General features: G+C 37.6%; 1 protein-coding gene across 5 annotated transcripts; it reads right to left on the reverse strand.

The window, feature by feature from the left end:
• Positions 1-4,340: 4,340 nt before the first annotated feature.
• On the reverse strand, positions 4,341-27,583 carry ABHD18 (abhydrolase domain containing 18). 5 transcript variants are annotated; one of them, XM_014949838.1, is made up of 14 exons: positions 27,519-27,583; positions 24,466-24,608; positions 24,013-24,121; positions 20,682-20,766; positions 19,688-19,788; positions 18,458-18,536; positions 18,284-18,368; positions 17,488-17,515; positions 15,120-15,258; positions 12,992-13,081; positions 12,159-12,260; positions 9,595-9,973; positions 7,948-8,110; positions 4,341-7,131 (listed from the first exon to the last, which is right to left on the reverse strand). In XM_014949838.1, the coding sequence occupies exons 3-14, from the start codon at positions 24,102-24,104 to the stop codon at positions 7,080-7,082; spliced, it is 1,395 nt and encodes a 464-aa protein (XP_014805324.1). In that variant the 5' UTR covers positions 24,105-24,121; positions 24,466-24,608; positions 27,519-27,583; the 3' UTR covers positions 4,341-7,079. The 5 variants fall into 5 exon arrangements, with proteins under 5 accessions (XP_014805324.1, XP_014805325.1, XP_014805326.1 ...); XM_014949839.1 differs by lacking the exon at positions 27,519-27,583 and adding an exon at positions 27,457-27,476; XM_014949840.1 differs by lacking the exon at positions 27,519-27,583 and adding an exon at positions 27,214-27,342.
• Positions 27,584-27,682: the final 99 nt, after the last annotated feature.

The raw sequence follows: 27,682 nt of genomic DNA on the forward strand, positions 1-27,682 counted from the left end.
GTCCGCGGAAGCGCCGCTCCCCCCCCACGTTCCGCACCTGCTGAAGTAATGCGCCAGGGGAGCCCTGTTAAAAAACAAAACAAACAAAACAAAAACTTCATGATTTTTTTATAAGCACCCCCCCTACTGACCTTGCGCGGATGAGCTTGCACTAATTAAAAAGCAAAAAAAAAAAAAATTAACAAAAAAAATAATTAAAAAAGCAGGCCGGTGCCCAAGCGGCAGAGGGTGCCCAGCGCACCCCCGGCAACACAAACACACCAACTGCTACTGAAAATAAGTACTAAATAAAGCGCCCGGCAGCTGCTCTGAAGTTTTGAAAAATTGGTTAGAATGGGTGATTTCTTGTTTATTTCTATTTTTAATACCAAAGCTACTCTGAAACACTGTGTGAAAGGAAAGGGGAGGCGATGGCAGCGGGAAAGCAGGAGGTGCTTGCCTGTACCGACACACCCAATTAAAGACAGTCTAAGCTCTCAAGTAACTCTTACTTGAAATACTTAATTTATACTTCATTTAATTTTGTCCTTCTCATACTCCTTCTCATACTTGTTGAATACCACAAGGGTCTCACAACAAGGATGAACACATGTGGTGGGACTTCTCTGGTTCAGCAGAGCCCAGAGAAGGCCTTCAAAGGGGCAGGTGAGAACCTAGCAGGGTCCAAGGAGTGAGGGAATCGCCTGTCACCGGAGCACTAGGACAGACTGGTACCTTTGATGTCACTGGGACAGACTGGTACCTTCACTGTCGCCCCCCTTCTCCTCTACCTTTCTGCCAAAGATCCCCCAGAAGTCATCCTGCCACAGCACACTGGCACTTGTACCACGGGTTAATAACAAGACTCTGGCCACAGCATGAAGGAAGCCACCGCAGCCTGAAATTCCTCACCCCTTGTCCTCTTTGCAGCCCCCCCCGTGCTCCCCTAACTCTACCTCTGTGTGGTTACACCTTGAGACACCCTTTCTGATTCCTTGAGTTCGGTGTCTCAAGTGACAGAGGGAGGGCTCGGCCCTCTTTTGCTCCCTTTCTTATAAAACGTCTTCCAAAAAAAAAACCAGCCAACATCTCTTTAATGCACTTAGCAAATTCTTGAATAGGCTTTTATAAAGCTAGTCAAATATTTTTTTTTTTTTTAAATAGTGTCACAAGTAACCAAATTTTCAGTTGTTTGAGATAACGTTATTCTTTGCTTTAATAAGATGGTACGCAGGTTTACCCCTTAATTGGAAAAAAACCCCCACAAACCCACCAAAACCCACCAATCCCTCTCCCCCAGCTCACACCTCTGTAGGCACGGAAGCATTTCTAGGGTTATTCTGGAGCTCCAGCAGCAGCTCAGAGGAACAAAGGCCATCATCTTCTACAGCACAACTGTCCCCCATCCTCAGAAGTGGCTCTGGACACCTTCTGCCCAAGCAAAGCGCCACCACCCAGCCAGGTGTGATGAGATCCCGTCACCTGGTGGGGGCCAAGGTCTGCCTCAAAGAAGAAACCCCCCCAGGTGCTCGCTGCTTTGTGCAAGATATTTGGAAATAATTGACCACTTGTGGTTAAAGGCTTGAAATTAAAACATCTACCGCACTTGTTATGCTGCTGTAAGCAAACCACATGGATACTTTAATGCACGTTTTTTTAATTGCAGGTTTAAAGCTCCAAACATTGGTAATAAAGGAGGAATTTCTCTTTTCATAAATAGAAAAAAAAAATCACTATTGCTTCTGAGCACTGTTTCTACAGAAAAATTCTTTCTTCATTTTACATTTATACCAAGAAAAAAAAAAAAGTAGAATAATTAAAATGAAAGCAAATCTTCATACTCAGAAGTATATTTCTTTGCAACTAAGAACTTGATTTTTTCAGGTGCAATAAATTTACTGATCAATGACATGCCAGTTGCATATTGCAGTGACAAATGTATTTGAAACGGGGAGAAGTGAGTAATTTTGTCAGGGAAAAAGGGCAATATCTATACGTGTTTAAATCTACGTTCCTGAAAACGGAAGTATCAGTCACACTACCCATTCAAAGCCATTTTCACATCTTCTGTTTGGTTTCCCAAACCAAATAAAGAAGTTAAGCAGAGGTTAGAGTGACACGAAAGTACAGCGGCCCTACCTCAGTCACTGGTAAGACAGGGATTAGCCTCTGTTTCCCCTTTTTCTCCTATAAGCACTAGAAGACAAGGAAGCAGGCGTGGAGACCAACCGGGACTTCAGGAACACTGTGACGCTGCAGTGCAGGAACCTCAATAGACCAGGAAAAAAGCAGGAAACTGGTTAAGAGTTAACTGGGGAAGGGGGAGAGAGCAAAAAACCAGTAAAGGTGACAAGTAACGTGGCAGCTTGAGAAGTTTTTGTACACGCTTGTTTTGCTAACTCTGCAGTAGTAGAAGGCTTAATGTCCATTTTGGATGGACTGGGCCTGAAGAGTATATAAAAATCTTTGACAGTTGCCTGAGACTCATTTGGCCACTCATATTTGTGGAGGTTCAAATTTTGTCCACTCAAAACCTCTCTGTCCACTTTGTATCATGCCTCTTGTTACTTTCTAGCAGGGCCAGTCTGGCTTCCTAGGCAAAACTAGCAGCACTTTTTCCTTTGAGAGCACAATATTTAAAATACTCATCTTTGAAAAAGAGGCTGGTTTACACAACATGAAGCCAAGAGAATAACAATTGTTACGAGCTACTTAACATTTTAAAGCTTCTGTTTTATCTTGTGTGGAAGCACCCAAGCGCACCAGGAAACACTGGGAATTACAGGGTTGCACAATATAGTAGCATTTTACTCATCTAATAGTTTTTTCACGAGGACTTACATGCCCACAGACTACAGGAACCTCCTTTCAGTACTCTGTAACTTATCATTACAGCCGAGCTGACACAGAACCTGACAGCTTAAGATAAAGAAAACTTCCCTGCCCAACCAACTGTAATTAAGAGCAACATTTTAAAAAAAAGCGACACAAGACAGAAAGAATTAAGATAAATAAATAAACTAAAAAAGAACTGCCTCAAAATGTTAGCAGCTACCAAGCAAAACCAGGAGGATTCAAGAATTTTCACTTTCTAATCCATTATTTAAAGAGTATCTATATAGATGCATATGACATTCCAGCAAGAAAAAGTAGAAAAACTTAACTCCTTCAAGAAAAAGCAGCAAGACTCCATTCCTTCATAGCAGACTCCCCAGATCAATACAACACAAGTGATCTATCCTCACTAAAAAAAAAAATATTTATAGAGCAGTCACTTTTGAGGGGTTTGTTTTTTTTACACTTGGAAAAAAAAACAATTACAAAAAGCTCCATTTGACAATGATTAGATGCGTTCTGTTCTAGGTGGTGATCGACACTTAGGTGGCCAGGAGATAAATGTGGAAAAAAAACACTAAAAAAGAACTACCTGGGTTACTCAGGAATAACACACCAGACCTGACCTCCTGGTGTCCTGAGCCCTTTCTTTCAAATGTAGACAAAAGGCACTACCTGCTCCGTTTGCCCTCCCTGTGTTCAGTCATAGCACTGGTATGCAGAGATGTTACCACGGCCTTCGCTCTTCAGACATCGTGACTGAGCATCAAACCAAAATCGATTGCCTCTTGGTTGCTGGGGACAACGGGCAGGCTCCAGTCAGAATGACTGCTCCAATTCCACACAGTAAGACACAACAATTTTCCAGGACTTTTTTTTTTTCTCCATATGAACACCATCAAGATTCAAAGATGCACCTGCCGGTAACATTTAGAGCCATCTGTTGAAAGCAGCCTTTCAGCTAACGTGTGACACCCCCAGCTGTATGACAGACTGCTGCAGATGATGAAATAGCCTCCTCTTCTCCCAGAGGCAACGCTCCAAAACTCTACCACCACCTTCCCATCCATCAACAGCAAGGGGGTGATTTTTTTTTCCAATTACAGCTGGACAGTCCTGCAATACACTCTGAATTTACTACAGTACAACACACCTTTGCTTGGATATACAGCAAAAAGCAGGAAAAAAATACACAAATTTTGGACCCTTTTAAGAGTATAAGGGATTTTAAATATGTCCAGGGAAATTCTAGCACAATGAAGCCACTGAAAACAAGAACATAAAACCAGAATCACAATAGTATCTTAATTAGATGATAGGAGCTTATTTTCTTTACTATGTACTGTATGTATATAAACATAACCAACAGTGATACTGCTTTCATGTGAAGCTTTTATCTTGTACTGTAGATTAACTACTCTTCTTGTGCTACGATACTAGTAGGAATAGAAAGGACTACAGGATGACAGTGAGATACATTTTGAATTCCTGTTAACAAGAAAGAAAAAAACCTCACACCTAACTGCTGGGATTTTTAAAATTATTTTTATTGAAAAACATTAAAACCAAAAAAATGATCAAGGTCAGTTTTACAGTAAAATTGAGTCATACAGAATGGCTTCCCTGCTATTTGGATTTAGTGCAGGAACCGTATTCCAATATTTTTGTCATGCAAGTGCGGGATTAAAACCACATTCTCATTTAACATCAAAATGGATTATTAATAACACTTTCTTTAGCCTTAAAATCTGGTTTAAAAAGTCAGTTTTCCAAAGGTTAAAAACATTTACACAGCAAGATTCCTCCCCTTCACAGACCAGCTGATAGCTCTCTGTGTCTGATAACTGGCAGAAACAGACCACATAGCTCATTTTTCCTTTTTGTTATTCTAACCTGAGAAATTTGTTAAATGCTTCTTACTGGGCTGTCATATTTGGCAACATTACTCTAGTTACATAGCAAAGTGTGATTTCTCATTCTCATTAGAGACCAGTCTTTCACTACTTATCCCAAAAGACACTCTCACAAACAGGAGTTACATTAGCATAAATCTGCTTCTGTGAATAGTATGCCCTTTTGGCAAGTTAAACCTTGTTAGTAATACCAGCAGAACACTAACCTCAGGATGTCAAGTTCCCATCAGTTGTGTAATTCCTAGTATTGTGCGCTTTGAAAATATTTACTTTGGCGTGTTAATACTTTGTAGCATAGAGAAGTTGATTTCTTTTTGTGCTTACTCCCCACCTTACAAAATCTGCCTTTTCTCTTTCCATTTATTCAAGCCCTTTCCCTTGCCACCAGTCATCTCCCTGTCCCAGAGCTGCAACAGAAACAAGACAGAAAGCACACAAATACATTTAAAAAGTGAGATCTAAAAAAGTTGCTGAACAGCAGAGAGTGGTCTTGTAAAACACTCTTAGTTTATGAATGAGTTTGTAAAATGTAAACCTCATAAGTACCTTCAATGTAAATACCTTTAAGTATTCAACTTTAAATTTATAAGCTTATATTTGATTTCAAACTTTCCAACATTCAGTGTTTTACTATAGTTAAATGTGCTTCACACTTGATAAGAACATCTATAAAAACAACATCGTCTAAAGAAACAATGAAAAACCACTTGAAACAAGCAATTAAATGTCCAACAGAATATAACAACTTCTGCATTTTTCAGAAAATGTCTCTGTTAAATAATTTGGATTATTACAAGTTGTTGCACTTAGGTTTTACCTGAACTTATCTGATTTTCAAGTGAACCACAATTTCTTCCCAGCTAGTAGTCCTGTCTGCCAGACTAAAACTCAAGAGAATATACACGTATAAAATGAGCTTTGTTTGCTTCATACTCTGCCTATTAAAAACCATCATGCTAACCATGGAGATCAATGAATAATTTGAAAGGTGTAGAAGTCACATATCCCAAGAAATGGATGGATTTTTCCTAGTTTGTTTCTGAGTATCTCTGGTCATTACTATACTAAAATTTAATATTAAAGTATTGCAGTTTTCAGCTTCTCTGCCAATTAGTTTTAAAAGAATGTTATATGAGATTAACACAAAATAAGGTGTGGACAGATCCCACATACAGCTGATGCGTGATAACTTTTTATTCTACTGTAATTTGTTGGCGTGATTGATCCCCAAAGAGGAAACAACGTACTTGTGATTTTCTTAAACGTGTTCATAATCCTAATTTTTTTTTTCCATTCAATTTAAAAAAAAAATGGTGTTGGAAATAAGGAGCTAACCTAAATGTTTTGATACTCCTTAGTCTCAAATACATTTTTAATATTACACAGTGAAACTGTATTTTGCATATCAGCACTGAATGCACTTTAAAAAGGACCTCTGTCGAAATATTTCCAACAGGTCTTTATAGCACCATATAATCTGCTGTTGATTTAACTGCTTAAAATCAGACTTTGTGCCACTGCTTCTAAAGAAAAATAATTACATTTTTATTTCCTCTAGCATTCAAAAAAATAAAGTCTAGAAGAAAAAGTTTTTGTTATCCAACCGAATATATGTAAACAATTTATTACTAGACACTCCATTTTCACTTATTCCAGTTTAGTGAAACTGATCAATGAATTGCTACATGATTCTTCTGGAATGGCACCGCTTAATTCAGTGGCAGAAAGAAATCTCATGGACTTACTGAATGAAAGTGTCTCTCTTTCTCTTAATTGAATTTTGAAAGGCTTTTTGCAAGATTTGATGCTGCCCCTTCTATTATAGCTCATTTTCTATACATAATAGAGAAAATCAGTGACAAACACAAGAGGTCGAGTGCTGGAAAAGCCATAGTACAACACAGTAGCAAGGGGACAAGGAAGCGAGAGGAAACCAATGTACCCGGAACAAACTAGAAATACACTGAACACAAGACAGCATCTTAGCCCTACAGCAAATTTTACATTCTTTCAATACTTAGATTGGTCTGTTTTCAACTGATACACAATTCAGAATTTATTCAGAATTAAAGGAATACACAACGTGATTAAACATGAAGTACATGAACCATTCATGCACTAACAAATGCTGCCTTTTTTTTTTTCCACAGGTAAAGCTGAAGCAAGTGTGTCAGAATGGCATTTGGTTGAAATGAAGGTAATGCTGGTACTTTACCATTTTTGATAATTGTTACCTACAACAGTCAAAGTCAGTGACCATCTACTCAATGTTGCAAGAGGCTTGTTTTCCAAATATGAGTTCCAGTAAGCGGAAGTACAAATGACATCAGTTTGAATACATTATGAAGACTTTTAAACTGCGTATTTCTGAAGAAAGCGGTCGAATGCATCATAAATCGCTTGTCTAAAACAAGGAAAAAAAGAAGATAATATGTGTGATTTAGGAAAGGGCAGATATAAGTGTTGTATTTCCATATATTTACTATCATCAGAATTTCATAACAGCATTCAATAAAAATGTGATATTAGGTAGTCTTTTCTTCCTCACACATTTTTGGGATCTCTCACTTCAATCCATTAATATATTTATGTTTCAGGAATAACTGGGATTGCTTACCAATTTTACTACAAGTGCAAATGTTGACAGGAATTTTCTACTCAAAGATGTCAGGAAATGGGTCAAAGACACAATTTATATAAAGGAACTGCATTTATAAAGCTCATTTACATAACTGTCTTCAGAAAAATCAAGGCCTAGTATTACAAAGGCAAGAGTTTAAGCAAGTCCTACTCATTTGTAGTCAAGCTTATATTTTAACTCTGATCTGCAGTTGCATAGGTTTTTTTAATTCTCAGAAGATAACATTTGCAAAAAGACAACAGCTGCACAATACAACATAAGGGGTCACTGATTAAAAATATTTTCTAGTGTCCAGTGAGCAAACTAAAAGCTTTTATAGGAAAAGAAGAGTGAGACGGATCATTCTCTTGCCATTGGCTTACTGAACAATCCGAGCTGTATTGCCCTTCATCTTTGCTCACAAAATGGAAATTTTGACATTCTCTTATTATTTCAGATCTGATAACTAGTTATTCAAAGCAGTATTTGGTATTTGTTGCTTCAGAGTAATTAGGGACTTGCTTCTAGAAGAAAAATTATTTGTCTCAAAATTACGCTTTTTAGCTCTCAGCTATTTTTAGACTTTCCTGTTTATCTTACCTAAAGAGTCCTTGTTTGAAGAGGTAGGCACTGACATGGCCTCCCTCCAGATATCTAATTTCACATCCAGGCCAGATTTCTTGAAGACTGCGCACCCCAGTTCGAGGAATATATGCATCTTCCTTAGCTTGTACAACTATGATTAAACTTGGGTCAACTGGAACTAAGAAAAACAAATCAAAATTGAATTAATCTAACATAAAAAATAAAAACAAATCAGCTAAAATTTCTGTTGCAAAATTTCTATTTCTAAAAAAATTAAAGTTATTCTAAGCTTTAATAAAATTGCATTTTCTAAAGTCTCCAGCAGAATTTATCTGGTTTTTGACATTACAGTAGTGAGGCCATCAGTAGAAAAATGAACTAATCAACCGCCTTCCCTTCCCTTAAAGCAGAAAACTTCACAAGTCTTTGAGGAATGATAGGAAAATTGTCTTTCCTCTTATCAACAGAACTCTATAGCATCCAAGTCAGTCCTCCAAGTTCTTTTTTTTTCCAGCAAAAAGAACTAGGAGACATCTGAAATTCAGTAGAGTATAAGATTTGTATGATTTTTTTTTTTTTCCTTAAGGAGAGGAAAAAAGAAAACTTTTCACATGGAAGGTCAGACAAAGTGCGATATATGTCCACTTTCTTTTCTATGTCCTACATGTTTTAGTTCCAACATATCGTTATATATATTTATTACTCATAACCAGAATTACACCAATCAGATTACTAACAGGAATAACATGACGTTGAGAAAAATAACACCAAAATGATGTTGCACACAGGACAGTTACCTCTTCACAAAGAATATATTTGACATAGTAAATAGTGATCAGCCAAAGACCTTGAAAACAGGGTGTCACAAATAATTTAGACCCTCTCCTTTCACACATAGATCACGAACAGAGGACAGACTAAGTCTTCCATTCATTCCAGAGAACTCCAGATGTGCACTCACCAGGGCAGAGGGTGAGGAAACCCCTTTCAATGAGCTCCAGAAGACACCCCTGTTTGCATTGGCCTGCAAGCAGGGCCTTGAAAACGATTTGTCCCAGAGGCCAAGAAAGCCAGGTTCATCAGACTTAAGGCTCGCTGGGCTACAGCTCCCTCTGTATGCTATGCTTGTCCTGGGAAACACTATATTCACCAGACTGCAGCATCCCAGAAGGACTTCTGTGCATTTTTACTGGTCAGACTTGTCTAAAAGTACAACCCAAGCTTGGTTCTCAGCTATATTGGCTACATCCCATCTGACCTCGCTACCAGATTTCTGCTTTACGAGATTTACTTGAATCACCTTATTGCCAGATTAATTAGATCTGGATATTACTCACAGAGATGTTTTGTTCTTTTAAATATACAATTTTGCACAAAGTCATATCTGAAAATAGCCACAGCAAGGCAGAGAAAAAATAAGCAAAGATACTGAAAGGCAAATTTTTAATTCACTTTATCAATTGGTTGGCCGTTAAGAAGAAACAGAAAAACAATTAGGAAATGGAGTGGTAAATGGATGCTCATGAATAACACTCAAGATCTTTTCATATTTCAGCTAAGGTGCTAGGAGGTTTACACATTACAGAATGAAGAAAGTACCTTTCCTTCCATCATGTTTTGTTCAGTTTTCCAAACTGCACATTAAAACAAATAAATACATACCTGAGAAGTTAGCTACATGGGTACATTCATCCATTACTCCTTTCATGAACCTTAAGGATTCTCTCTGTAAAGTGTCACTCTTTCTTCTTTTATTTACCCTGTGCCCTTGTTGGCTGGTTAAGTTCTTATTGCTATTGCTACTAGTTGAAAATGTTTGATTTATGCACTGCATTTTAGGAGAATCTTGTATTAAGAGTCTTTCTGATGAGGCACTTAGAGTACTTTTACTCGTGGTAAAGCTGTGAACAGCTTCTTTAGAGACAGTCTTGTTTGAGGAATCAAAGTTGAACATTCTGGATGTCATGTCCACATCCTCCAGACTGTCCACACTGTCTGGGAAGTTTTTAACAAAGTCTTGTCCCATCTTGAAAGAATCCGTCTAAACAGAGACAACAGGTAATTTAATAAGGGGTTTTCCTTTAAACCAGTTGGTTAATCTTAAGATCAACACAATACTAAAAACAATAAAGAAAAGAAGAAGATACAAACAGCACTGCTCACATGACTTGTCATTTTCAGACTGCATGTCACTCAATTAATTAAATTCTAATCATCATAGTCTCTTGATAATTCAGTTCTACATTTCTGTTAGCTTAAAAATGCAGGAAGTACTTATATATAGTAGCTAATGATACAAACATTTGTCTGGTTTTTAATTCTGTATTAAACTTTGAATTTATAATTGCAGTCATTTAAGCTTAAATTTCTGAGCAAATAACTCATAAAAACTATGCATTTCTCAGATTTTTTTTTCCAGTCTCAGAAGAGCAGTAATGTCTTTTTGACAAAGTATTAAAAAATTAGCACTTACAGCAATTTTTCATAGACATGAAGATAAGCAATAGCAGTAAACATGTGACCAGGTCTAATGTTAGGTTTAGAATTGAAAAATCTACTGTCTCTAAATACTAGGAAGACACAAGCTGAACGTCTTGAAACATTTCTTCTTTATTTTAAAATCATATATTCACTTAGATTGGAAAGGACCTTGAAGATCATTGAGTCCAGCTGTTAACTTAGTACTGCCAAGTCCAACACTAAGCCACATCCTTAAGGGCCATGTCTTTTAAATACCTCCAGGGATGGCGACTCAACCACTTCCCTGGGCAGCCTGTTCCAGTGCTTGACAACCCTTTCCGTGACAAACTTTTTCCTAATATCCAATCTAAACCTTCTCTGGCACAACTTGAAGCCATTTCCTTTTGTCCTATTGTTTGTTACTTGGGAAAAGAGACTGACCTTGCATCTCACTACAACCTCCTTTCAGGTAGCTGCAGAGAGCGATAAGGTCTCCCCTCAGCCTCCTTTTCTCCAGGATGAACAATTCCAGTTCTCTCAGCTGCATCTCATAAGACTTTTGCTCTAGAGCCTTCAGCAGCTTCACTGCCCTTCTTTGGACATGCTTCAGCACCACAATATCTGGTAGTGCCAAGCACAGGGGCACAATCACTTCCCTAGTCCTGCTGGTCACACTATTTCTGATAGAGGCCAGGATTCTATTGGCCTTCTTGGCTACCTGGGAATGCTGCTGGCTCATATTCAGGTGGCTGTGGACCAATATCCCCAGGTCCTTTCCAGCCAGGCAGATTTCCAGCCACTCTTCCCCAAGCCTGTAGCGTTGCACGAGCTTGTTGTGACCCAAGCACAGGACCCAGAACTTAGCCTTGAAAACTTTGTCTGCTGCATCAGTGTGCCTGGAGAGTATTTTACTTAAAAATGGCAAGTGCCTAAGTAACTATCTCCACCCTAACCTCTCTTCTCCTGTCATAAATTACTTGAAAAAGGACTATCACAAAGCAAAGAATCTCAGGAAAAAAAGTTCTTTATGAGAACCAGCTAGAAGACAGTGTTGCAACATATAAGCAATTCTCAAAATGTTATCACTCCAATCTAAAAGAGGGGTGAGGCAATGAAATTCCCATCAGCAAGAATCTTTCAAAAAAAGTCAAAGGCAAAAAAACCATGCAGACAATAAATTGCATTTCATCAGGAGCAAGCAGCAAATTACAAAAGGTCTACCTCATGGTTAACTGCCTGTGCAATAAAAGTCTAAAACTGAGGAAAGGCTACCATCGCACACAGAAACAGAGATACCTAGAACTCTAAACAAACTAGAAAAGTAATTTAATGTTGCTACATATTAACATATTCTACAGCATTGTATAATTGGAAGCAATTGCTTCAAAGGGCAATAAATCATGCTTTTATATTCACACACCAGGCTATCAGCTTTCCAGACTATAAAGCCAGTTAGTGGGAAATATTATCTATACTTTCAGTGGTTTTATTGAAATCATTTTGTTGCAGACTACACTAAGTGGGATCATGGAAAAAGCTTGTAGCAAGGAATATACTTAGCACACATTATACAACAAAAATACTAGCTTCTGTTTTTCAGAAGGTTTTCCTTCAAAGATTAAATTTATCAAAAGCATAAGGAAACAAAAGACAAGCATGTTTTAGCTAACAATTGGCTGCTTCTACTGGAAGTAAAAAGAATTTATATTATTTGTTAGATTTGCACATGTAAACATTAACAAATAGGGAAAATAAATTATACTTACACCACAGTATTCAAGCATTTGAATGATTTCTTCTTCATAAACAGTTTGTGTAAAATACTGTTTCTCTAGCTCTCTCCAGTTCACTGCCTTGCTCAACACACCCTGAGATTATAAACATAAGCGTCCAGTACACAAGTAAAACTCAGAGATCATTCTAAAATAATGATATACAGAGAAAATTGATCTGTTCCTCTCTGTGACTTGGATTTTTCCAGTGGACTTCTGCCCAAGTTTCCAGATAACCCTTAGAATTACTGGAATCAAAGCATAAGCATATATTATAACATAGGACATGGAAACTGACCTCCCTTTAAAAAACAAACAAACCAACAAACAACCAGAAAAAAAAAAGAATGCAAAAATCAGTTCCACTTAGGGTCTACCCACATCTAGACTGGGCTAAACCAACATTGGGTATCAAAGCCAGTCTATTCATTCACCTACCCCAGCAGCTGGAGTGAAAACAGATACCCCTCATGGTAGTAGCAGTATTATCACCCAACTATTTCAACCAGGGTTTGAGCAGAAGAAGTCTTGTTTTCACGGCTTGCTTCCTCACCTTCCCACATTCAGATCAGGACTCTAATCATTATCCCAAAAACCAGCCCCAGTCTTTAATTTGGCACATGACCCCCTGAAGTAGCTCAAAGCTACCTTCCTTATCATGCACTCTATATCCTGAGCAGGAAGGGTGGGTTTTGCTGCTAGTCACTAAGAGAGGCTGAAGGGTGATGAAATGCCCTAATTGAAAAGGTGAACATGCCCAACCCAAATCTTTTAACTTACATAGCTGATTACATTCTAGATTATTAACAAAAATATATGTTAATTACCGTAGTAAAGACTGCAGAAGCTGTTGACCAGGAAAGACATGGAATCAGTGGCAACGGTTTAGGCCAGTTTGTCACTGCCAGTGAAGCCATCTAGAATCAAAGGCACTTATTACATATTTTAACACTGAATTCACAATATGGGAGAAAGATATATCTCACCTTCCATTTATTTGTTTACAAGGCATTGAACAAATACACAGTGTCAAAGTAGTTAAGGATTGTGGCAGTTGTATATATTTTCACCTATTTTAAAACACAGCCTATTCTTCACTGACTTCCCTAGCAATAAACATTGCCATGGATAGGACTAATTTCAAGGTGGAATGGATTTTTATTATAAGAATTCCCAATGGAATATTTATTTTGACCTTTTAGTTGTTTAAAACCATGAAAAACATCTAAACCCCCTTTTTATCAAGTTCTTGCAAGCTTATTTCAAGGCAAAATGAAGGCAGTCTATGGAAGGACTATTTAAAACTCTATACTTTTAAAGTTTGTATACTGGAAACAAAATGTGGAAGAGAAGTAATCCAGCATGTTAGGTAGACTCTTTTTCTGTCCTTTAAATTACTACTTTTACATCAGTTCTCAGAATGCATTTTTGTGAATACTCTGTTTATCCCCCCCCCCAAAAAACCAGCAAAGAAGCTTAATGTAGAGAAGTTCCCCTGTATGGTATGTTCTTGCCAAGTTTTATTTGATTGCTCTAAACTGAAAAACAGTCTAAACCCCCGGACACAAAATGTTGTGTCTGTGCCAGATCTTCTAATAAATGGATGTATACAACTGAACTATAATTCTAATTGTTTTTTATTAATAAAAGGTTAAAAGAACACCACATACCTAGATTCTGATAGCCAGAAAATCTGACTTCTCTCTTTTTAATTCCACCTCTCACCATCAGCAGAACTGAATTAATGCTACCTACCTTCTGTTGTAAAACACATGCTAAAGATGATCAACATAAAAGATTATTTATTTCCCTGGTTTTAAATTGTACCAGAAGTCCTGTAAGTCAGGATTAGCCAAAAATGTATTTCCTGGACTAAGAAAAAAGATTTCCAAGCTGTTTCCAAACTCAGTCTCTCAGATCCTGCCTCTTTCTACACCCATGCTGTACATCACCATTGGTACAGGATACAGTACACAGTTATTACCATAGCATTTGCACAGCATTTGAAGCGTCCTGCAGGGTTAGTGGTGCATACACCAGTTTGAGAATTCCAATCCAATTTACAAATAAGACAGGGAAGACATGTTTAACACAAAAATTGTTGTTTCAACGGAGTGATATTTAAGTAAATCAATGGTGCTTTGTACATTTCTGACATTAAGAGTTATTAAATTGTGCTTTGGAGGAAAACTATTTTCCTTACCAGTATACAATACCATTACCAACATTATTTATTTATCCCCAACAACAAACAAACAAGAATCAGCAAAACAGAGGTACGGTGTTTTAATAAGCTTCTACCTATACCTCATGGATCAATGATTAACTGCAGAGACACAATAGTAATATTTTAACTTTGTGTTAGTCTTTCAAGCATCTTATTAATACACTGCTGGTTTAGCTTAAATATGCAGAGTGTCACACACAAAATATTATCCATTTCATTGCAGAAATCTTCTCTAATCAATACCAATGATTGGGGAAAAAAAAAAAGTTGAGAACAGAACTGACGCCAAAAGTCACCTCAATTACAACATGCCTACAAAGAGGAGACATTTCACACAATGCATTCAAACAGAAAAGCTTTAGCAAGAAGAACGGAGGAAAAGAGGAAGAACCAGCAATTGATCAGTACAGACCTTCTTTCATAAAGTATTTACCTCCCCCCTTTCCCTTGTGGAAAAGAACATAATTATGTGAAACGATTATATTCGTATTAAGCCTGTCAGGAGCTGGCTGACAAAGGGCTCTACGATTTATCAGTATTTATTGAGGATTATACTAATTCAGCACCACAGAACACGAGAATTGCCAACAAATTGTTTCTCATGACTCTAAATGTTTATTTTAAAGTACTTCTGAGAGGCACACTATAAAACAAATTGTTTCTGTATGCTAAACAATCAAATGAGAAGTTAAAACAATAATTACTGAACAGGAAATATAAAAGCTTACATGTCCTCCCATGGATATTCCAGTCATCCCTAGAGGTCCATATCCTTCTCTCTCTAGCCAGTGCAAAAGAGCTGCCGATTCTAGAACAAGAGCTCCTCCCATCACAAACAGGTCCGAGACATTTTTTAAACATGACCGTCTTTTCTCCCCAGAAAAGGAAAATATAGGATTTATTTTCTAAGATTAGATTTTGACAGTTCTCATCATTCTAAACATACTTTTATACAAAGCCTGATCACATTCCCAGAGAATTTTGGAGCTCAACCCCTGTTGATTCAACAGGAGAAAAAGCTAGTCCAGATTCTCTGGCACTTGCACTTTTTCATCTAAATGAGTACTAGGGATAGACACCTGCTAAGCTTCTAGCATAATATCACTGACAGCCTGGTCTTCTAGATATTACCAACATTACAATCTCATTCATAGTAACCTTCTGTCCTGTAAAGTTATAAAGGATCTTTTAGAAATAGAACTGAAGTGATACAGTCCTAGGCATACTCTATCTCATTTGAAGAAACAATTCTTTTTTCTTTTTTTTTTTTTCTTATTTACCTGTTTTACATCATTGAAAAATTGCACACAACATTTGAAGAGTAATCAGTATGTCAGCTTTGGAAGCACTCATCAGTGTCACTTGTAAGACTGAAATTGTAAAGTGGGAAGTTTGTCACGGTACTGAGAAATTCATGTAGTATACTACAAAGCATTAAAATACAGAAGAAGAAAAAAAAAAGTAGAAAGCTATTCGGCTGAACCACCTGATGGACTTTCAAAAAGGGAAAAAAACCAACGTATTTTACAGAGCAATTAATACATCTTTAACTTGGGGAGGGGGACTGTGTATTTTCAGTACCGCACAGTCAGGTTACAAAAGACTACTGGCCTGTTGTGCCAGCGTACAATCACATTTGAGTCGCTCTGGAGCACAAGGACAAAGCTTACCGTGCGAGCCACAGAGCCATGAACAGAGCTGCTGCAGAGCAGTATTTATAGACTAGCGTAATTCTTTCCTACAGCTTTGTTAGGAGAGATTCCTCAGCCCTCTCCAGCTGCTGTACTTATTAAACACTGTTACTAGCACATTAACTGAAACCTCTGCTGCTGGTTTGTAACCTTGTATCAAAGAGGTATTACTGGTTGGGGTATTAGACTGAGCACTCCCCTTCTAAATTATCCTGTGTATACTAAGCTGTCAAGCTAGACAGCCAAGAACCAAGTTAGAAATACCCTTTGTCAAAAGATTTAACTTATTTTTCTACATCGGATCCTAAATAACTGGAAAAAAAAAACCACACCAATGGATGTATTCCAACACACACACTCTCTTGTGACTTTCCTCTTATCTTATGCTTTTAAATGCAGTAGTAAGTATATAAACATTAAGGTTTCCTATCAAAAAATAATTTTACAACTATCATCTTAGTTAATGTAACTCACTTTTTTTTTTAGTGGTTTTTATGTCAAAATAAATAAAATTCAACATCTGCTTTGGAAAAAGCCTAGAAACTATTTTTTTAATTAAAGTTTTCTTTTTTTTTAAGCTGAAATCTAAATAAAATCTAGAATATCCAAGAATCTGTAGTGTGCTCCCAGTGAAGTAATAATACAATGGACAGGTTTAAGAACTCAGCTGTAAAAAAAAAAAAAATAAAAGTCTCTTTCTATGCACCTTCTACTCATGTTAAATAACCAAGTTATGATTAAAAAGTATTAAAACACCAACTCGTATTTGGAAATATTGGTAAAGTGAAACCACAGCTTTGCCTCAGACACATGTCCTATTGAATTCTGTTTGCACTCCAGGGGTTCAGAAAATGTGAAAAGAAAAGAAAAACAGGACTGCCTAACTAGGCTTCTAAATTCACCCTTAAGAAACCAATTGAGGGAGCCAAGTCCTGTAAAATACTGAAAATTGCAGTTTTCACTGACTAACAGACAAGCAACATCAGATTCATTTACACGTGTGACTGCGGTCCCCTTAAATATCTTGGGAAAGCACACTCCTAGCAATTGTAACAGGAAAGTACACTCTCTGAACAAAGCTTATTCACAGTTGACTGAAATACAATTGCAGCATTTGTACATGCACAGTTGTGAATTACAACAAACTGACGCTTGCATTCACACTCATCTCACTCAATACCCCAAGTTCATCTTCTGCAAACTTTCCTGATCACAAGAAATAACAAAGCAGTCTACCAAAGAGTAGACAACTTCACATTAGCAGGTTATAAGCAGTCCATGCTTGAGATTTTTTTTTTTCTTAATAAGCTATCAAAGTTTACACTATTTTGTGCTTCTTGAGGAAAAAAATAAAGCAGCAGTATTTCGAAAAGACAGTATCCACGAATGTAACAGTAATACTTACAATTGATCCTTAGGTTTTCTGCAGCCATGTAGAAGACTCAAGTTAAAGAAAGTAAAAAATTTCTATATAAAAACTGGAAATTAAAATAAAATAAATAATATACATAAATACCATACTGCTTAATTAAAATTTGGAACTTAAATTTCAAATGCTGAACTGGAACTAAATCAAGTTAAATGTAGTTTGGCAATGTACTTTGCAACATAAGATTTTGTTTTTGTCAGGCATATGGGTAGGAAAAAAAGTGTAACCAGAGACCCTATTTAATAAAACAGGGTAAGAGTGTTATAGAAGTTATGAATGAGTTGTTGACAGAACAGAACTTAAGTTTTTTTTTTTTAAAAATCGTAAATGGTAGCAATAAGTTTCTCAGAAGTACCTGAGGTACCAAAGCGTTGCATTGAGAAGGGAAGGCAGGAAAGGTAACTTTCTTTTCTGTCATTAATACATTCAGAAGTCACATAGTATAATACAGAATGAAGTCATGGTTTTCACTCCGTCATGACTAAAGAAATCCTATCATTACTTTGATGAGCACACAGATTCATATCAGAACTTTTACTCTAATGACTACAGTAGGAAGCTGCAGAAGACATTTTCAAAAAAACTAGAAAAGCAATATTTGGTGTAAAAGTATTATATTAACTGTTTTCGCGCAATGGTCATACTTTGTTTCTATCCACTGAAAAACCCACTGGAAAGCGATACGCAATGTAGATACTATACCAATGCAATGAGTCTTCTACCTCTGTAGAGAACACTGAGAATGAGCACGTTGCTTTGCACAAAAGGATATAATAAGGATTTTCTAGCAATAGGGAAGCCATACAGGCTTCTTTAATCATTGGGCGTGCCATTAATGTGCGTCTCCTCCAGAAGTGCTAAAGATAAGATGTACAAACACATATTAAGATAAAATGTGATTATTTAATTTCTTGATAATGATCAATTTTACATTTTACATACTCACATGATCTCCAGTGCCTGCTAAATGAATGCACACAGGTCTGTGCTTGCTATTCCATCTTCTGGGTATGATGAACTGAAATCTATGAGAAACAAACACCTATTTTAGCAAAAAAGTACATCTATATAGAGGCTGTGCCAGATAAATTAATCTACATGACAAATAAAGACAGAATAAAGTATTTTCGTAACCCATGCAGGCAAACTGCCAGCGATTCAGCAATATTATTTTTCATAAACACATCCAGCAAAGAAAGGAATCTCAAAGTAGGACAGGATAAATGCCAAACAAGAAAAGAAGCCAAGCTGAAAGATCATGTTCCTAAAAAAGACCACTACCTCATCATGAGAGTTTAAATTTTGTGGAGTGGAGAAATGGAACTTCAGATGAAAAACGGCCTAAGCAAGAATGACTACCTCTCCTAGGCAGCATTGTTACTTTTCTCCTGAGGGCACAACAGCTGAAATTGAAGATTAAGATGAGCAATACATTTAAATTAAAAAAAATAAATAATTAATCAAAACCCAACCAACCAAACCATGAAACTATTCTATACACCCAACATCAATCACCTCATGTCTCCTGCTGCTACTCAAGTTATTTACAATCTAACTACTAAGGGGGAAAAAAAAAAAAAAAAAAAAAAAAAAATCACTTCTAAGCCACTAGTATTTTCCCCACAAGATGGAGCACTGCTACCTACAACAGTGGTACACTTCAGAAAAAAATATTCACACCATGTACAACCATCTTAAGGGCAATTTGTAGAGCATTTCAAAACTGTAACAATACTGTCCAATGCAATGGTTAGCATAACTTGACTACAAACTGTAAGAGAACATAGATACAGAAACAATTGTTCATTTCTAGCATCCTGCTCATTTAGAAAAAAAAAAGCAAAAAGAAAGACCTGCAGGGCATTCCATGGCTTTGTGCAATATGATTTCTACACTCAAAACAGGCCCAAAAAGTGCCCTAGCAAAGGACATACTTTGCTATGGGACTTTTTGTTTAAATTTATTTACACACAGATTAAACTACCACATGAATAGGACTTATTTTCACTTTTGAGATCAAGATCTATCTCAACACATTAGCACAAAACCAGTTTGAAATATTTTGCAGATAATTTGTATTTCAATAAATTAGTTTCACAATAAAACTACTTGTAGACCATTCTTATTTCTCTGCAGTACCAGTTTCAGAAAGAAAATACCACTTGGCTTCTCTTACCTTGCTACAAGAGACTCGACTGGCAGGATACCTGGGACATAATGAGCCATTGGGGAAATGAAGTGCCCCTCAAGGATTTTACAGTCGGATTGCTCCTCAACCTACAGAGAGAATGGAATAATAACAGCATATTTCATATCAGCGTTTAACTTGCTCTGAAAGCCAATCACTTAAAGTAAAAGAATTTGTTACAGGATTAACATGTACTTAAAAAAAAAAAGCAAACCTGAGGTTTACTTCAAATATAGGGATACACATTACCAACACAGTCAAAACATTTGTTTCAAACTTTGCTTTTACTAAATGGTCTATTAAAAGAATCAAGGAATAAAGTATAATATTTTTCCCATTTTAATGAACTTCCACAACACATATTAAGTTTTGAGCATTTTTTGAGCTTCAAGATCTGACATCCCACCTCCCCAACTGTTTTATTACTTGGGTAAAAACCAAAACACTATCTGTTCAGCCACTGCTTTATTCTCTCAGTTTCCTTCCGTTCTCCACTAGGAGCCAACATGACTGCTTACTATCCCATTTCACATATTTAGCCATTGCTTCCCGATTCTATCCACAGCAGCTCAATTTTAAAAATAAAAAATAATTAAAAAAAATCAGACTAGCAAACTGTTAAAGCATTTAGCTTGCCATATCATTGACCACCACTGCATTTATTTGACTTTAGAACTACTCCTCATTTCTGACCCCTTATTCACACTTTCTAGATTGAAAAATCTTGAGGGGAACGATTACTTCTATGCACACCTCACTCAGAAGCACAGGACCTCCTTTTTCCAATCAAGAGCATTTGAGAACTCACACCACATTGATTTCTTTTTCCTCTACAGCCTCACTCCTCTCACAGATAAACTCTAATGTTCTCTAATGAAGAGCATTCAATTCTTTTATCCTACAAAAGCAGTCCGGTAAGTCGATTTCACCTTTAGGAAAATTTAAGTTTAATTAAACTGCATCATCTCTTGCTTTTAAGTACCTTGTCAATGAACACTGGGTAATCTTTCGAAACCAGCGTCTGGCATTTTTCCCTGTTTCCAATAATCTTTCTGAATTCAAATATTCTGTTGAAAGGAAACAAGTAGAGAAGATTCAACTTTTAATCTAAAAAAAAGAGAAAATATACATATATAAAATTTCAGGAGCTAAAGCAAGCCACTAAGAAAATAAAAGTTACAAATCCAGGTTTACATTTAGAGATTAATCGGGCTACCATAGGGTAGGTATATAAGAATATTTTTAAGTTAAAAAACCAAAAAGGGCTTAGGTACATTGTTTGCAATCACACAGTTCTTAAATAGCATTTCCCACCTGATATGTTGAAAATTTATGTCATTTTTCAGGGTCAAATTAAGACATGGCAACTTCCTACACTCACACATCCTTGTAGGTACATTATGGCAACACAGACTGAACTGGTGAAAAACAGCCTGGAATGCCACTATCATCACACAGCTGTCAATGACCTAACTAGAAACAAGTCACTCGCATCACTTGGGGAAGTTCACGAATGACACAAACCGGAGGGTGAAGCTGACAACTGGAAGGTAGGGTTACCCATTCAGAGCAAACTGGATAAGCTGAAGGAACAGGCCAACAAACATCCTAAAGCTCAACGATAAAACTGCAAAATCTTGCACCTAGGACAGACCAGCCCCATGCAAAAATACAGGCTGAGAATTTCCCAGCTAGGTAGCAGGAGAAGGCATAGGGTTTCCAGTGAAGAGCAAACTGGACACGAGTTAGCAGCACATCTTTGCAGCCAGGAAGATCAATGGCATACCCTCTGCATTTAGCAAGGGAGCAGACAACAGGTCAAGCAAACGGGGTTTGCATTGCCCAGGGAACAGAAAGCCGAGGAGCAAATCTAGTTACGTTCTTCTGCGATTTAAACGGGCTGCAGAGCCTTACAGAGCAAATGAAGCAAGACCTTCCTCAGAGGTATACAGGGAGAGGACAAGAGGCAATAGTTGCCTGTTGCAACATAAGAAACTCCTACTGGAACACAGTGAAAGATTTTTTTCAATGTTAAGCACCGGAAAAGATTACCCAGGGAAACCATGAATAATCCCCACCCTCACGCGACTTTGGAAAATCAAACGGATGGGGTGCCAGGTAACTTGAACCAACTAAGAAGTTCGCTTTGTTTTGAATAGGTATTTGGACTAGATGCCCTTAAGATGGCCCGCCCAACTTTAAACACTCTATACTAAAAATTAATTCCTCATTCTTATGGTTGTAAATACACACAAGGATGGTACCTGACCAACCAAAACAGCAGATCTGGGTGAAAAGTACAGAACAATAATCTAACAGAAATTATCATCTTCCCAACATGAGAGAAAACCAAACCAAAAGGATGGAAAGAAAGTCCAGTTTACCACCATATCAAAAATAGCTCTACTATGTACCTTTTGCTTTTCTTATACAGAACAGCAGGTACATGAAGCACTTGAGAAAAAAATAAGGGCAAAGGTGTGAGACGCAAGTATGGAGGGCAAGCTAACGAAGAGATCCCGAAATCCTCTAAAAATACTGCATTTATGTATTTCCTCTGTAGTTAGGAGGATACTGAAGGTTAAATCTTGCATGTGTTGAGAAATTTCAACTCTTGGTAGTGAGTTTAAGATAAAATATTAGGATATCAAGTCATCACATAAGGGCGTGCACGTAGTCTATAATATAAGTCAATCTTAGTTAATGCTTGAAGTATAACAAATTTAATTATTTCTTCTAATGGAGCTTCACAGTGATTTGTTTAAAAATAATTAAAAAAAAAAAATACAGATGATGCTGACACTGTTTCTGGCATGATAGGGCATGCAGAGTAGGGAGTGGTACTTTCTCCTCCCACTAGCAGTGTGAGGAGTCAGGAGGAGGTAGTATTCTTCCTTCTTCACCCAGGTGAAGCCAGGCTGCTGGGGAACAGCTCACCTTTTTCCTATACAGGGGCAATACACAGAACAAGCTCTCCTTCCACTTGGCAGACCAGCAAGCCTGCCTCCTGTTTCCCCCACAGGTTGTGATCTCACCTGAGAGATTTTTTTCCCCTACTATGAAAAAGGAGGGGCCATAGCTAATCCCATTATTACTACCAGCAATGCTGCTTTATCACTGTTTGTCATTAGGGTGATTATCCTTACAGCCCCCACACAAGAGAAAAACCTTGCCTACTACTGCAATAGCTGGCAGCAGAATTAATCAGAAGTTCCCCTACGTATTAATGGTGTTGGTGGGAGACGGGCAAGTGAAAGTTCATCATGTCTCACCAAGAGCCTAAAAGTTTTTAAAAGAGGGTTTTGATAACATTACAGTGTCCCATTTTGGATATGCACACACATAATAGCACACAGAAACGCTGCAATCAAAACAGAACCCACATTTTTTTTGCTTTTTCCAACAAAAACTAAACATATTAAAAATCCAACATTCTCATTTCGCAGGAAAGTCTGCTTCTTGAGAGAAAAAAAATCAACTGAAGCCATACATACAAAGCAATCCAAGTGCCATTTCAAGATTAGATGATGTAAAGCTAACCAATGTTTCACTTGGACTTAAAATCAAAAACAACCCCCCACATAACTCCACTGCTATCCACAGTGATTAAAATTTCAGGGTTTTTTTTTTTAATTTCTTTATTGATTGTTTCAAATACATATAAATTATCTTATTAAATGCAGATTTACCATTTCCTATTTAAATACTACATGATGCACAATATACATATTCAGTCAATTTTTAAACTTAAATGCAAGTGCTTAAGTATCAAGTGCTACTACTAATAAAATATATAACTAATAAAAATCAACAAATATTTAAAAATTAAGAGGTACTTCCTTTTTTTGTTATTTTCAAGGGAGTTTACTACTTTGGGCTATGACAGAAACTTCTGATTACATCTTACACTTTTAAAGCTCATTATTATTAAGAAGCTACAGAAAAGTGGCAAGATCCTCTTGAATGTTAAACATAACAATTCCTCTGCAACAAGTTTTGGTTTTAGAAAACACTTTTCTGAGGTGCTGCTTGAAGTACATAAACATATATGTTTAAGTTGGAAAAATGTAGTTGGACACATACACATTCTCTCAAGAAGAACCTCTTTAAACACAAACACTTAGCAAATCCTTTTAAGATTCGTTTCAAATCCAGCTCCTCCCTTGGTATGGAAACACATGATTTCCTGAACAAAATGAAGTTTAACACTTTTTTTAAAATACAGGATACTAACACTTGTTGGCACTTCAAGTGTTGCCTTTTTTCATTTAATATAAAGCACTGTTTATGCTGTTATTTTTTTAACAAGTCACCTTTTCAGATCCTCTGGCTTTCCCCATCCTCTGATGAAAAGTTTAGTGAGGAGAAGCTTTCTGTACAAGACATCTAATTTACTTACACCCATTAGCAGCAAACTGACATCTAGAAAAAAGAACAGGTAAAAACAAGGCATTTAAAGATGTTAACTTGAGTGGCAAGTTCATTGATTGAAACAGAAAGTAGATTATTATTCTGGTATCTGTATTAATGAAGAGCCATACCATTTTATTGCAATGAAGTAAACAAGTATCTTATCTACTTTTTTTCCATTTTTTGCCAACTAATTTCTTATAGTTTTGAAAATTATGCTCCCACTCCCTTCAGGGAAGAAATCATGCCATCAAAATCCTTACAGTACAATTTTTCTTTCAGAAAACACACTAGCTCAAATATAGCCAAAGTCAACAAGGTTTTAGGCAAGTTATTATTTTCAAAGCAATACTTACTGAAGTGAACAGGGAGCCACTACTGTGCTCTTCCAATGAGGAAGGAAGGAAATTAAAAAAAAAAAAAAGAGAATGCAAATCTGTTTTTTTGGTCAGCAGGATACAGCTTATTCAATTAAAAAATATCCAGGATCTGTGTACACCTAAGAAAAGAACAGATTTAATAATCACAGACTTGGTTAGTAAGTTACCTTTAACTATTTTCTAGTGTTTCCAGATCCCTCCATAGTAAATGGTCTAAATAATTTCATAACACTCCAAAATAGTGTAATTTAATTCATGGTGGTTTGGGTTTTTTTTTCATTTTAATCCAAAGTTCATTTACTCTGCCACACTTTAATATGGTCATTTTTAAAATAAACTTGTCTGAATAAAACAAGTTAAAATTGTGGTCAGATTAATAAATACATTCCTTTGTACTTCTAAGAAGCCAATACTTAAGAATCAATATACAGAAAAAAGAAAAACGCTTTAACACCTAGAGTAAGTTACTATCAAAACAGAAATTATAGACAACTTAAGGTACTTGAATACTAGAACAAGCATCCTAGAAAACCACAATGGTTATAAGTTCAGTCGTTACAGGGCAGAAAGAAATACCTGAAATCACCAGGAACTGAAAGTGGGGCCCTTCTATTTTAACACTGTAGAAAGTTTTACTTCCTACTTCACCAGTCCCAAACAGCTGACTGTAATCTTATTATTCTGATCCATATCTGCTTGGTCAATACAAGCTTTTTCCTTGCCCATTCTGGAGATATCCATTGACCTCACATGCTGTTGGGGTGTCAGACAGGAAGTGTTTGCCAGCCTCTGCAAGGTACCTGCTCTGCTTTTTGGAGTAAGGAAACAGCTTGGTATTTTCCTGGTGCTAGAAGAGAACTGGGAGGGGGAGACAAGGACAGGAATACAGAGCAGACTGTATTCTGGGCTGAGAAAACACTTGAGAGCACACACAAGAGTAAATCTATGCTTCCAAAGACATACTAAAACTAGATTTGCAGCTGTATCAGTACACTGCTTACCATTAATTGTGAAAATAAATTTTAATTATTGATTTGATGCTTAACAAAGCAGCCTTGCATGTTTTGTTTAGTTGTTTGTTGGTTTGGGCTTTTTAAAAATAATTTCCAAAATAAACACCGAATAGAGAGAAAACATGGAGATGTTGATTTTGCTGTCAGTTCAAAGGCTGGCCTGATGAGCTCTCTCTGTTGCACCAAGGGAATGCCAAAACAAGTTTCTAGATGAGTGCATTATATTTAAATGCAACATTGATTGAGGTGAAAGGGTTGTCTCATCCTGTATTCTATTTCATTGATTGAATAAAGACTCTAAAGTAATTCAGGATTTTTCATTTAATCAGATTCAAGATGAAACTATTACTGGAAAGAGTACAGGAAACACTAAAACAAAAAAATATTCCAAGTACGTGAAGTATGTTGTATAGAACTTCTCAGAAATACTACTGAGATACAATTGGGGTCATCCTCCCATTTTGTTTATCTTAGTAACAAAAGGGTAGGACACGCTTCAGTCACTGCCATCAACGTCTACATGGAAAGACAATTATAAATACTTCTACTGTCAGAAAAGGCAAATCCAACTGTTGGAGACTGAAGTTTTAGAACCTCATAGTAGAACTAATGAGTGTATTTTTGCAGTGAGAGTTTGAACTTGAGAAAAGAACCACCAGAGCTTCAGAATGTGACTGGATTTCCACCATTTGATACCACACGTCACATCACAATCCATTTCTAAGACGGGTCAGCTGGAAGCAGTGACCTGATAAAGATGCTGTACAGTTGTGTGCCCCAAGAAATAGTACCTGTGTTATGAATATTCAATAAGTATATTGCTAAAACGGTAAGCTTTACATAATTGCAAGTTGCAACCAGAAATTCTAACAGATACAAAGGCACATTAAGAAATGACCTACAAAAAAAACCCAAACCCCAACACCCACATTTTAAAATATTATTTTCCAAAGAAGACTTCAAGGAAACCTAGAGGTAAATTCTAACTCGGCTCTTGCTCTGGGAAGACAGTTTTTCTTTGCTTCCAGAACCCTCACACTGCATACTAACTATACTTTTTTGTTTTGTACACTTATTTCATAGAAACAGACACAAAAATTAATCCAAAATCCAACACATAAAAGGTCAGCTATTCCTTTCCATCCAGTGTATTCAACTTCAGACATAAGAAAAACAGCACTGGAAAGTACATGAAGACTTCATTAAAGGCCCAGTCTACTGCTTCTATACATAGAATGGTTTAGGTTGGAAGGGATTTTAAGACCATCTAGTTCCAACCCCCCTGCCATGGGTAGGGACACCATTCACTAGACCAGGTTGCTCAAAGCTCCATCCAACCTGGCCTTGAACACCTCCAGGGATGGGGCATGAATATTAAACAGCTCCCACCAAGAAGTTAACCGGAAAGAGCCAGGAAGGTATATCCATTTCAGAAGGCTGATTCCTTAACTTCCCTGCCCTATTACTTTAAAAAAAAATATCCCTCTTCCAATTAATGTCAGGTCAGGCTTTTTTTTTCTTTTGCCTCCAATAGCAGACGATTTAAAATTTAAAAAAAAAATGAAGAAGCCACGGCGACCAGTCAGAAACAGGCCCCACAGTAATTTCACCCACAGAGGAGCCTGTGGGTAAACAAAGGGGCCTAAGCCAGAAACTGAATTCCACCGAGCAGCTGCCCACCGGCCTCTCCTCTCGCTCCCTGTGCGGTTACCTGCGGACGGGCAGCACAACCCGAGCACTGCCTGGTACGAAGCGCAGGGCTCCACAGACGGTGCCCTGCCGACCCGCAAGCTGCAGGTGACACCCCCCCACCTCCCACTGAAACCTCACCGGCGGATGGCGGAAACCCCAGAGCCAACGGTGGGAGGTGCCCCCGGCCCAACGCCCGCGCCCCCTCCAGCTCCCGGGGCGGGTGGTTAGGACACCCAGCCCGTCCCCACAGCCGGCTACCGACCCCCTCTCCTGCCACAGGACGAGGCGATCCCGCCTCAGCCGGCGCGAAGGTCACTCACTCACCCCTGGGGCCGGGCGCTGAGGCAGCGAGCGGGCGAGCGGGAAGGCTGAGGGGAGGAGAGGGGCGGGGCCAGCCTCACGCGCGGGCGGGCGGGCGCGCGCACGTACGCAAGCGCTCAGCCGGGAGGCGGGTGGCCCCGCCCCCTCGCGCGTGACCCTGGGGGCGG

Source organism: Calidris pugnax, unplaced genomic scaffold, assembly GCF_001431845.1.
Source record: "Calidris pugnax isolate Ruff unplaced genomic scaffold, ASM143184v1 scaffold42, whole genome shotgun sequence".
Lineage (NCBI taxonomy): Eukaryota > Metazoa > Chordata > Aves > Charadriiformes > Scolopacidae > Calidris > Calidris pugnax.